General features: G+C 47.0%; 1 protein-coding gene across 1 annotated transcript in view; it reads left to right on the top strand.

The window, feature by feature from the left end:
• PTPRT (protein tyrosine phosphatase receptor type T) overlaps positions 1-13,349 on the top strand; it is a 748,756-nt gene that overhangs the window by 36,653 nt on the left and 698,754 nt on the right. The window contains exon 4 of the mRNA XM_064571786.1: positions 2,823-2,997. Within this exon, the coding sequence (XP_064427856.1) occupies positions 2,823-2,997 (175 nt within the window). The remainder of the gene's footprint in view (positions 1-2,822; positions 2,998-13,349) is intronic.

Here is a 13,349-nt window from a genome sequence, read left to right as displayed (position 1 = left end):
TCCCTCCTCTCCTTTTATCGGTGCCTTCTTGGCAATCTGGGTTATTTTCTTAAGCCTCCCCCCACCCCTGCCTCCAGCTGTCAGTTCTTTTCTGCAGTGTTGAGTCTGCCGTTCACTTCTAGCACTATTTTGAATCCTGCAAATGGTGCCCTTGTTTGTTTCCCGTAATTCTTTTGAGGTTTATTTTCTTTCTTAGTACTTTTCGTTCTCCACTCACTTCTTAGGTGATGGTCTGTAGAGTTCATGTGCTGGCTTCGTGCTCTGTGTCTTCTTATCTCCCAAGTAAATTTCTTAGCTGTTCAAAGCATTGGAGGTCTGAGGAAAAGCCCTGTGTCTGATGAGCTGTCTGGCTGGGATGTAGGCATTTTTGCTTCCTCTACCCCTGTCTTTCCCTTTTTTTTTTGCGAGGGGGGGGATGTTCCTTAGCTAAGAAATTGGTGGCTCATAGGTAGCTCTTGGCCACACTCTCTTCTCCACATGTGGGAATGAGTGTGCTAGAGGAGGTGAGGGGTGGGGAGTAGTCATCCCACGTTAGAGCACCACATGGTATCTTTGGGCCAAGTGCTGATGCCCGGTGGCCTGCATTCAAATACCAGCTCTGCCACTTCCAAGCTGTGCAAGCCTGGGCAGGCAGATCACTTCTCTGAGCTTCGGCTTCCTCATATATACAACGGAGGTAAGAAGTGGGCCCCCCTCACAGATTTTTGTGAGGAATTAATGAAGAAGGAATGTAAAACACTTAGCCCACAGTAGTGCTTATTCACTGTCAACTTAAGAAAGATCAAAATCTTTATGATGTTATAAATAAATCAGGTTAGAAAATACCCAGCCAGAGCCTCATCGCTCCCTTTCCAGGTGTGAAGGGACTGCTCAGCAGTGAGGAGAAAATGGGCTTGGTTTGGTTTGGTGACCCATCTCTTCCGAGGCCTTTCTATGCCTTCAGCCAACTTTTCCTCAGATCAGGTCACATTCCTGGCATTTGGCAGGATTTCCTCTACTTCCTCACTGCATATTTTGGGACAGGGACTTGTGTCTGGGGTCGTCAGTTCTCAGAGTTTGAGCGAGTTGTACCATCTCTTGCAAAAACATACCCGGGCATGAGGCAGGTGGTGGGCGGTTTCCGCCCCAGTTACTTCTCCCTTCAGTTCCCTTGCATTGTTCTTGTCCCGGCCTGTTGCAGAGTTTCCGGAATGGGAGGGGGTTATGGCTGCCCCTCCTCCTGCCATGCTTTTAAGTCTGGCATTTCCTTTAGTTCCTTTATTCTTTTCAAGTATAAAAGCAGTGTTTAAGGCAGAAAGTCTAGAGAATGCCAAAAAGTAAAAAGAAGAAAGCCAGCCCCTCCAATCTCCCTGTCCAGTCTGGAGCAAGTCACACAGAGGCCTTGGTTTCCCCGTGTTTCTTGGCTGTTTGCTCCCGGCCCTCCCTGCTGTTCCATCTCATTGGCTTGGGACAGCTGAGCCCTGGAGTCCTACCCCCTCCCATGTCCCAGGCCTGACGCGTCGCTGATGGGAGCGTGGATGGATGGAAGCAGGTCATATGTGTGCTGGAGGTGTTTACTATGGACAGGAAGGGATGAAGATTGCATCGTGGAAGTTTTCAGTTGTGGAGAAGCTCCTAAATCCTAAAGTTTCCTGAAATCCAACTAGATAATTAAAACACTCAATTTTACTTTTGGAAACGAAATAAAGGCAGTGAGGATAGGGTCTCAGTGAAAAGATGCTTGACCCGAAGTCGGAAAAGCTGGATAAGGGACTTCCTTGCTCTACATATGTACTCAGCCACACTGACATTTGGGTTCTGCTAAGGAGAGCAGCAGTAATACCTCAAACAAGGCTGGGAGGATTAAAAAGGAGATTCAGGGTCTGGCTCATAGAAGGTGCTTTAATAGTCACTCAGGCTGTATCCTCAAGCATGTACCTTACCAGTTGTCATTGCTTGCTGCTGCTATAGAAGGGGCTCATTCAGACTCAGAATATCACACCTGAGATTCAGCACAGTATAGACAAAAACGCTTGTGCATTCACTTTGATTCTAGAAATGTTTACCAAGTTGGGAAGTTGGGCACAGTGCTGGAGATGAAAAGGGGCTAAAGGATGCCCTCGTGGAGCTCCGAGTCTAGTCTAAAGGGGGAAACGTGTAGGCAAACAAACAAACACCCCAAAACAACAACGACAAAACCAGTAGAGAGTAAATAGCTTCTAGAAGGTGGTGTGACAGGCGAACTTACCGGAGACGGCAATGTGCTGAGCGTGAGTTTTTAAGGGTGAGGGACTGACCCCAGGCAGATGGGAGGTTCCAGGCTGAGGAAAAAGCAAATGCCAAGGAGGAGAGGTGCTGGGAAGCCACCATCCACACCACGCCTGGAGACAGATAGGTCCCTCAGGGCCTGTGGGTGGGGTATGAGGGCACCAGCCATGGGCTGAGGGCCAGGCTGTTTGTTGTCACTTCATGGGTTATATTTTCAGTAGTCTATCTGAGTCTGTCTTTGGGGGAACCTTGTGGGTTCTGCTTAAGAGATGAAGGAAGATGGGAGGAGGGCTCAGGGCCAAATGCCAGCCTCAAGCTCAGGCCAAGCAGGGAACCAAGGTGTCAGGAGGAGGCCTGTGCCCTCTCTTCTTATCCTCAGGCTCTGCCCTCCTGAATCAGCTCGCTAGCAAAGTTTACACTTGAGTCAGATCACTTGCAAAAGCCAGCCATCGATACTCCTTCTTAAGGAAAGCCATGGCCCCAGGGATGTGGGGACAGGTGGAGCTTCCGAGCTGGGGGTCCCCGGGGGCTGTAAGGTGATGTGATTTCTCCTCCTCCCTCCCTCTGTCCTGCAGCAATGGAACGGCAGGGACACGGCCCTCATGGTCACCCGCGTGGTCAACCACAGACGCTTCTCAGCCACGGTCAGCGTGGCCGACACCGCCCATCGCAGTGTGAGCAAGTACCGCTGTGTGATCCGTTCCGACGGTGGTTCCGGTGTGTCCAACTATGCCGAGCTGATTGTGAAAGGTGAGTGGCCCGTCCCACGGGGCTGATTTCACCGGCTGCCTTGGCCCCACCCTCAGAGGGTGGGAGGAATCCAGGTGCCTCTTCTCATCTCAGTGGAAAGACACACCCTTTCCAGTCCCCCATTCCTACCCTGCAGAGAAAGAGGTGGAGTTACTGTAAAATCATGCATATGGCATTGTTATTCAACAAGTTGAGTCTTATTGTAGGGTCCACCTGTGGGAACCTCTGGGGTATACAACATGGAAGGCATCTCCAGGTTTGGCTTTATTTTGCATTTAAAGTTTGAACCAACGTCCTTGTGTTTCGGTGGTGGTCTTCTGCCTTGTTAGGAGAGTGTACAATAGTTTCTGAGGGATTTTTTTTTTTTTTTTAACTGAAAATGCGATTTAATGGCAATATTTTGGAAGGACTTTTGAAATAAATACCCCCCCCCACTGGCTTTGATTCAATTCTTTCCAGTTTTCTTGTTCTTGTTCACCTTGAGGTATTGTCAACATGCTTTACATTAAAATATGCACGTTGTTGCCTTTTCTGCTCCTTCCAAGGGCTGGGATATCCCATTTATTTTTGAAAGTCTAGATAATCTCTGTTGTAATGCTTAATGGTTGTATACTGTTTCATCAAGTGAGTCCCCCCCATTTCTTAAATTCTCCCTATTTGTCGTCATTTAGGTAATTCCAGGTGTTTTTGGTTTTTGTTTTATCTTTCCTCTGCATCAATTAACACCTCAATGGAGTTCTTCTAAAGAGAATATTTTTATTCTATTGAACCAGATTATTTCCTTGGATAAATTCCCTAGGGGTAGAGTTGGTAGAGCAAAGAATACCGGCATCTTTATGGATTTTTCTTTGTGTTGCAATATTGCTTTTGCAAAAAAAAAAAAAAAATGGGTTTGACAGTTTACACTGGAAAATTGCAGTGTATGGATGTACTCATTTTCCAGCGTTATGTTCACCGATTAAAATTTTAATATAGCATTACTTTAGTAAATGAAATAATGAAGCTATTCCTCTTATGCCAGCTGTGGAATGATACTTGGTGTGTATGAAGGTGAAAACATGGATCGACGCCCCCTCCCCGCCTCCCCCTTCCCTGGAAGTCTCCTGAGTTGGTTTCCTTGGTCAAAGGACGGGTTGGTGTGAGGGCCTTGACCTCTAGTTGCTGGCCCCTTGACCTCTAGTTGGTAGCCCTGCCTGAACCTAGACTGGGAGCTGTAGTCTTTTTTTTTTTTTTTAATTTTATTTTATTATGTTGTGTTAATCACCATACATTACATCATTAGTTTTTGATGTAGTGTTCCATGATTCATTGTTTGTGTATAACACCCAGTGCTCCATGCAACACCTGCCCTCTTTAATACCCATCACCAGGCTAACCCCCCCCACCCCCCCTCCCCTCTAGAACCCTCAGTTTGTTTCTCAGAGTCCATAGTCTCTCATGGTTCATCTCCCCCTCCGATTTCCCCCTCTTCATTTTTCCCTTCCTACTATCTTCTTTTTTTTGTTTTTTTTTTTTTGTTTTAACATGTAATGTATTATTTGTTTCAGAGATACAGGTCTGTGATTCATCAGTCTTACACAATTCACAGCACTCACCATAGCACATACCTTCCCCAGTGTCTATCACCCAGCTACGCCATCCCTCCCACCCCCCACCATAAAAAAAAAATGAAATCTTGCCATTTGCAACGACATGGATGGAACTAGAGGGTATTATGCTAAGCGAAATAAGTCAATCAGAGAAGGACATGTATCATATGATCTCACTGATATGAGGAATTCTTAATCTCAGGAAACAAACTGAGGGTTGCTGGAGTGGTGGGGGGTGGGAGCTTTAGTCTGAGATTCTCCCTCCTGGGGTGTCCTGACTCTAGATGGATATTCACATGGCTGACTGTTTATCATCAGTCAGGTCTTAGCTTGAATGTTGTCATGCCATCCCTCCAAGGGGATATCCCCAGCCCCAACCCCAGCTGGGTGTTTTCTATCAGGTCACTTGTCCCTTGTTCTACGTAGCACCACACTTCAAAATTACATTTTTCCTTTATTCGTGTTCTTGGTAATTTTCCATCTTGTCCTTTAGAACATGAGCACTGTGAGAATAGGGGCACTTTTTGGTTTGGTTCATGTTGTACAAGTCCCCCCAGGCTTAGCCAAGTGCTTGGCATGAGTCCCGAGCACACCCAAATATGAAACCACCGGCGTTCAGCCATTTGGACCTGCACGGTTGGTCATTTCATAAGGCTCAAGCTTAAAATACTTGTTGAATGATGGATGAGTGAATGAATTATTGGCCTCAGCAGGAACTCATTTCATCTCCATAAAACCATGAACAGTTAAGCTGAAGATCAACAAATTAAGCAGTCATGAACAAAACAACCAACAGGGGGAAAAAAAAAAAAACCATCTTAAAATCGTTTACATTGAGAGCCATTAATATATAAAAGAAACCATCATTTCCATTGCATTAGGCTTATATATTTGCTTTTTTTGTGCCGTTAGATTGATTTCTGTGATGAAGCAGCCTTTTGCAGGCCTCTCAGGCACTCAGTGAATCTGTGATTTCCAGAGCTGCCCCCTCTGGAAGTTCATCGTACCTCTTCCATGGTGGCCTCACACACTGGAGTGGGAACCCACCAGAGGATGGACTGTATCCGCTCACGCCCTCCACGGGCTCGCCTGCACCTTGCAGGTGCCCGGCACGAGGCTGGGAGGGAGATAACGGGATGAGTGACTGTGGCCACTGCTGGAGGGCTCTGATCTTTCCACACAGACCAATGGAACCGGAAAGCACTGGGTTTATTCTTCCTTTACATCCCTTGTTGAGGAGGAGGAGGTGTGGGACGCCAAATCCGGAGGGCTTTGGGGCTGAGGATGCGATTTCCATGGGGGAGCATCATTGCCTTTGTTTGGAGGGGTGGCCAGGGTTTATTGGGACAGTGGTTTATCCTTTGTGGGCTCTCCACCCTGGGCTGGGGTTCGGGCTGGGGGAAGCAGTACACTGGCCACGTGCAACCTTGTTGGCGCCTGGTATCATGATGTTATAAACAGTGTTGAAAGGGTCCAGACTGCATGCAAAGCTCATGACAAATCTCTGGACCTGTTGCTAACTTGCCCTTTTAACTCATGCTTCTCCCATCATTGCTCCCCACCTCTCTGGAGTGGAGTATTTACTACCTTCCAGGTTCCCAGAGAAATGAATTTAACCCTTTTTACACACACCCACACCCACCCACCCACCCACCCACCCATAGCTAGTGGTAACCGAGCCAAATAAGAAAATGAAAGGCAGGGGATGCCCAGAGCAGCAGGAATCATTGGAAGCCTCATCAGAGGAGGCCTGTCACCCTGGATGTCTGGCCAGGAACCCATGGGAAGGCAGCAAACCAGAGCATTTGGGGGGAAAGTGTCTTATGAAGAATGACTCACTGGCCCATTACCACCCCTTGCCATGACTTAGCAGGATGGTTAGATACTTTAGTACTGATGAAATATTTGCACTTGTAAAAAAAACAAAACAAAACAAAACAAAAAACAACAAGGAATAAACATAAATCTTCCTTCTTTCAGGAAATGGAGGAAATTTGGAAAAACAAAACAAAAGTGTTCTCAAGGGCTAAGTCTTCTCCCAGGGGATGGTGCTGCTATCCAAATTGAGTTTCTTGCATCCTGGTTTACACATCACCCAGGTGATGTGAGCTGGGGAGCAGGCAGCTGACCTAGGCATGTCACAGGAGGAAAACCACCCCTGGGCAGGTTTTTCTCCAGATTTTCTTTACTTCATTCCAATTCAGAGACAGGAAAGAACTCTAGAGCCCCGATATGTGGGTTTAAATCCTGGCCCCATCTCGTCCCAGCTCTGTGACCTTGAACATCAACCTCTTCCAGCATCAACTGGCTCATCTAGGAATGGGAATATAGGATTCCATACCTCAGAGTGGTGTGTGTCCAGAGGATTCAAGAAGACAGTGTGTGTAGAGGTTCTTAGAGCAGTGCTTGGCCCATTGCCCTAGAAGCGTTTGTTAAAATAACTTGCCGAGGTTGGTGTAATTTCCCAGGTAAGGAGGTAAGAGATGGTGAAGGGCTGGGGTGGTGGTCCTCCTCTGCAGAGGGCCACTGGTGGTCTCTCCCCATACAGTCCTGTGCCAAGCATAGGGAAAGGGAGGGTGGAAATATAAAAGTGGGTGTTGACATGTGGGCTTGGGAAGTTTGTGTCATGGGGTCCATGCTAGGTCAGGCTCCCCGTGTCCCCTCCTCTACCCACCACTGGTGAGCCAGGAATCTGGGAACTAAGGAGAAGTTAGCTGGTCCTTCTTGGGCTCAGCCATCTGACCACATGGCATCATCCATTCAGAATGTGCCATACTGGGGCTGGGAGGTCACAGGGCGTCAGGAGCTGGATAGGGGCCCCTCTGATGGTATTCATAGCAGGTGCTTGCACCACGTCGAGCAATGTCTTTCTCTCAGTCAGTGTGTTTATGGCTGGCTGGCTTATGGTTCATGTGCTATCCTGGGATTGTGAACATCTGGGCTTTAGAAGATGCCATGTAATTTGAGTGTAGGTAATATCAAATTCTCGGGGTGACACAGATCAGAATGAAAGCAAATTGGAATTACTTAATTCTGAAGAGCTGTTTATTGAGTTGCGATAATGTACCTGGGTATACGTTAGATTACTCTGTAATTGAGATTTCACTCAGTTGACAGTCTGGCCTCTCAACCTGCCTGTTCCGGACCAGTGCTCACAAATGCGCTCATTCTCTCCCCATTTCTGTGTTTCCTCCTATCTTCGGTTTCAAGATGTTTTCGCTTATCCCAACCTTTATTCTGTAGGAGTCAGGAGATTCCCAGGACATAGGTGTCTTCAACCCAAGTTATGCAGATAGGGTCCTGATGAAAATTTGCTAACATAAAAATGTATTGTCAGTAGTGATTTTTAAATCCATCTTCCAACTCCACATAACAATGTACCGTGGGCTCAGAACCCTCTTATCAATATGTGGATTAGTGCCCAGAAGGAATCGAATCCTGGCAGTGTGAGTCAGGTGTTCTGAATTAAATACTGATGTTGACTTCCTACGATGGCAGCTTGGTAGGGTCAAGAGTAAGGATTTTGGATGTGAGCACACCTGAGTTTCAATATCAGTCCTGGCCCCAGCTATCTGGGTGACTTCAGGTAAATCACATGTTCCCTCTGGGCCTCAGGCTCCTCATCTGTTCACTGGGTGAGTGTATCTCATTGGATCCATTATGAGAGAGAGAGATTACATGTATAGATCCTAGTACAAAGTGGACACCCACACAGTTGTATCTGTAAGTATCAGTAATCCTATTTTACTACTATTTTAAGGGGTATGGCTTAAGTACATTGGCTGTTTTTCCTTGTCCTGCATAAAGGAACAATGACTTGTATGATATAAATTTAAGTTTAGCCATCTTAAGGTCTGTCTCTGAAATAGGATTGAGGTCACCAAATGCAGCCTGTTGTTCAAAGTCAGTCACAGAAATGCTTTATTGTGTTGCACTGCATTTTTTTTTTTTTTTTTAACATTGTGTTCCAACATTTAAAGGCATCCTGAAATCGCATCAGATTGGGCCACATCGAGCCTGCTGTGGCAGCCGTGGATGAGTGTGGCTGCTCCATTCTGGGACACATGCTGCACAGTTGACCACAGCCACTCCCTTGGCCCATTTCGCTGATGTCATTAGTCTGGTTTCTGTAGGCATTTGAGTTTACAGCTCTGGATTAGAGATTGCATGGCTGGAGTAGTAGACTTGTTCTGTGTTCATTTGTTTGATAGTTTGTTAAGCGCCAACTATGGGTCAGATAGTGTGATAAGCCCGTGGTTTAGTGGGAAGAATCATGCAAACCTGTAATGCGTGGTCATTTGGTTTGTGTTGGGTACCTACTGCCCTATCTTACTGATACTATTAATAACAGTATTCTATAGGGGCTGTTAGCGTGTCCCTTTTACAGATGAGGGCACAGAGGCTCAGAGAAGTTAAGTAACTTTCCCAAAGTCACACAGCTTATATGTGATGGAGCCAGGATTTAAAGCCAGGCCTGCTGGTGCCCCAGACTGTGCTCTTTCTTCTATATGTTTCTTAGAAAATTCAATATAGGGGTGCCTGGGTGGCTCAGTCGTTAAGCGTCTGCCTTCGGCTCAGGTCCTGATCCCAGGACCCTGGGATCGAGCCCCACATCCGGCTCCCTGCTCCGCGGGGAAACCTGCTTCTTCCTCTCCTACTCCCCCTGCTTGTGTTCCCTCTCTCGCTATGTCTCTGTCAAATAAATAAATAAAATATTAAAAAAAAAATTCAATATAGTAGCCCTGTCATCGGTGTGAGCTGAGAAAATGGAACAATGGATGCCATTTGAGAAAGTCCTAGAAAGTTTTTCTAAGTGCTCCCGTCTGTGAGGACTCCTCAACCTGGCAGGCTCGTGAGCAGGGGCAGCCTGGGGCAGTTTTCAGACATGAATGGGTGTCATGTTTGAGGTTGCAGATGTAGGTCGGGGGCGTACTGGAAGTCTTTGTACTAGAACAGAGTTGGAGCTTTATTCTGTAGGAGTCGGGGCTCTGATGGAACTCCCCCCATCCATGGTCCATAGACAGTAGTGCACTCACTCATGAGACTGAACCTCTGCATCCATCTGTTCTTCTCTTCCCTGGTCCCGACCGTGACCAGTGGAAAGCCATTGTCAGGCAGGTGGCAATGGTAAAAGGCACAGCCTGTGTTTGGAAGAGAAGTGAAGATCAGAGACAAACAGGACAGGGGCCCCTAGAAGCAGACTTGGCAGGAATTTGAGTGTTAGAGGTTTGTTTGGGACATTGAGAGGTGAGGTGGGGAGAAAGGGCAGTCACAAGAGGCATTTTCAAGCAAGTGACCATTGTGGACATCTGGAGCTCATTTCTCCTGGGGAAGCCGAGGATTCCGCATAGATTCCTCAGGTGTGAGAGAGCTGGGGTATTTGTACCCCAACCCCCACCATTCAGTGGTCGAGGGCTGTTCCTGGGGTGTTAAGGTCCTGGTACTTAAGGCTTGTTGGGTAGGACAGAGGGCGGCCTTCCGGGGCTTTGGAGAAAGCCCACAGCCAGTGAGATTCAGGTTAGGAGAGTTGGAAGTTGGCCCCCAGTCACTGAAAAAATAAGGCCTGAGAGAGGCAAGTGTGGGATCCAGCAGCGTGTGCTACACGGACCCTGTGGCATCTGTAGGCTTCTGATGTGACGGAGGCTCTTGGCCCGTCCGTGCCTCATCAGTGACAGTGGCCGGGAAGGGCAGCTGTATGCTAGGAGAAGCGAGGACCCACTCTGAGCAATTCTCTTGGGCAACCACAGGAGCTCTTCAAAGGCTGCCATCCGAACTGGACTTGGAGCGTCTGTCCCTGTTCTCTGCCAGCCCTTAGAGGCCAGGAGGAGCTGGGGGGCTGTATTGCCCAGCAGTCAGAGAGTGGGCTTGGGGTGGAAGAGCCTCTGCCCTGTAAACTCACTCCCTCGGTGTACCTGGACCCCTGCCACTCTCCACCCTAGACCAGGGGTCGGTACACCTTTCCTGTACAGGGCACGGTAATCAATATTTTCAGCTTCAGGGGCCATGCAGGCTCTTTTGCAACTATTAAACTCTGCTGTTGTAGCAGAAGCCTTAGAAAATATGTAAATAATGAGTGTGGCTGTGTGCCAATAAAACTTAAAGAAGCAGGTGGGGGTCTGCATTTGGCTACCAGGCCAGTTTGCCACTTGCTGCCCAGGACCAGCCCTTCCCTCCTTTCGGCTGGATGACCGTACCAGCTCTTTCCCTCTCCCACTCCTGCGCCACTGAGGTCCACTCTCTCTGCGGCAGCCTGTGTGATAGTTTGAAAACAAGTCATGGTGTTTTGTTGCTCAGAACCCTCCAGTAGTCCTATCTCCCACTCAGAATAAAATCTAAACTTCTTAACATGGTTTCTAGATCTGGCTCCTCTGTCTCTCTGATTCCTGACCCCCTGCCTCCTGTATTTGTCTTTTCATCCTCTTCTTTAGCCACACTGGTCCATTTCCTCTTCCTTGAACCCCACACTGTGATAGTTCTGACCTCAGGACCTTTGCACTTGCTGTTCTCTCTTGGCCTAAAATGCTTTTCTTCCAAATAATTACATGGCTCATTTGTTCTATTCATTCTGGTCTCTGCGCGGACATCAGCTTCTCAGAGAGCCTCCCCTGAGCACTTTATCTAAAATAGCACCCATCCTACCACCTGTAATGCTGTACCATTGTTCCAGTCTGTGGTTTTCTTCCCAGCCCTTATCACTGTCTGCCATTGTCATTTATATCTCTATACTGCATAATCTCCTGAAGGCAGAAGCTCTGTAGGTCTTGCTTCCTGCTGGATCCAGGATACCTGGCATATAGAAGGGGCTCGAACATTTGCTATATCCAGCAACATTCTCAGTGCTTCCTTCACAGGCATGCATAGCATTGCAGATTCTTCCTCACACCTTCCTTTTCCAAGGTTCTCATTACTCTTGGAACCTTAGGTTTCCCTCCTGTCTCTGGGCAGGTTCCATCCTCTTGATGGATGCCACTTTTTATACCGCTTTTTTATCTTTTCCTTTTAGTCTTGTTCTCCTTTGCTTTATTCTTTTCTTCTTGGCTGTGGAAGCCATAAGATTTACAGGTCCCTGTATTACTCGTGTGGCCTTTGTCCTGCTTTGTTGCAATTTTGGGGTCTCAGTTGACCTGCCATGGCCATGCTACTTATCCAGTCTACCATGGGGCCATTCTCATGGTTATTTAAGAAACCTCTGGGCCTTCTTCAGTGCCGGTCGAGGGAAAGCTTGTCTCAGGTTGAGCCCTCCCCATTCTCCACTAAGTCCTACCCACTTGAGTGTACCTCTTCAGCCCACGTCTCCAAGTGTTGGCCCACCTCTCCCCCACCAACCCCCATGTCTGACCTTGAGTTTCCAGAAAGATGCTATGCAAAAAAACCTGAGCATCTTCATCTTCTTTGCAGCCTTCATGTTCAGTAGGAAAATATCCTGATGCTTGGGTTCTTAGGTTTGTCTTTCTTCAGTCTTAACTTTTATTAATGGGTTGCATTTATTTTATTGTTATTCTTATTCTTATATTTTTGCCATGGCTGCTATTGGCAAGAACATCTAAATTGCAAATCAGAGGTCTTGGGTTCAAATCTTGTATTAGCTATGTGAGAATTAGGAATGTCACCTCATGACTCCCTAATTATAAAAAGGAACAATAGTGCCGATCCCCCTAGATTTGAGGGAGGGGTCACAGATATGTTCATCTTGTGTAAACAAAGTGCTGTTCATATGTTTATGCTTGTCTTCATCAACCCCACATTTGCCAGCTGCCCAGTCTTAGCCCCAACTCCCTCCTCCTTGCATAACGTCACTGCTAGCTTTTCATGGGAAGGGAAAAATGACAGATGGAAAGAAAGTGGGAAACTTAACTTGAGCATATGTGTGTGTGTGTGGGGGGAAGGCGAACCGGGAGAAATCTATGTATATTGTATTCTATATGGGCACAAAGACCAGCTTATTTTTAAAAAAGCGTAAATGTGGATAAATAAAACCTGACAAGTATTGGTTTCCTTGAATTATTTTGACTACTTTATCAGCTGCATGCTGATGTGTTGCGTTAACACTTTTAACGCTTTGGGAAATTAAATCAAATGGCAATTGCATTAAATCCTCATTCACTTGGAACATTACCCTCCTGTGTTCAAATGGAAGGATTATCTGAGGTATGGAATGAGCTGAAAGGTCTGTAGTTAGCTGGCATTTGTAGACCCTTTATTGCATGCCAGACACTGCCCTGGATATTTCACAGGAGGTTCCTTTAGATCCTCACCTGCTCCCATGTTTCAGATGAGGATGCGGAAGCCTGATTACCCAGCCTACTTAGGGTCCCACTGCCTGAAATCTGTCCTCTTCCTACTGTAATGGAGACTTTTTTCTGGGTCTCCTAATGCTAATTTTCCATAATGTTCTATTCTGTGACAGATATTCATGGAATATTGCTTCTGAGAACCTAAGTTTTAGGCCCAGTTAAACTCAAGTAAACCATGGACTCCAGATTTGGAAGGGATGCTGCAGATCATTTTCTCCCTCCCCACCCTGGAGCTGAATTCCCCTCCGAAATGTTAGGTATGGCCTCCGTCTAGACCCTTCGCTGGGGGTTCTTTTGTCCCTCAGGGGATGTTTGGCAGTGTCCAATTTTTAATTGTCATACCTTGGAGGGAGTATGTGGAGGCCAGAGATATTACTAAACTTCCTACAAAGCACAGAACAGCCTCCATAGCCAACAGTTAGCCAGCCCCAAGGGCTAGTTGTGAAACCCTGTCCCTCCCCCCTTCCCA

This window comes from Mirounga angustirostris, unplaced genomic scaffold (genome assembly GCF_029215605.1).
Source record: "Mirounga angustirostris isolate CCGP_5_RB_7025 unplaced genomic scaffold, mMirAng1.0.hap1 SCAF_10, whole genome shotgun sequence".
In the NCBI taxonomy this organism is placed as follows: Eukaryota; Metazoa; Chordata; class Mammalia; order Carnivora; family Phocidae; genus Mirounga; species Mirounga angustirostris.
Note: the sequence above shows the minus strand (reverse complement) of the source record. Positions and strands in the feature narration are given on the sequence as shown.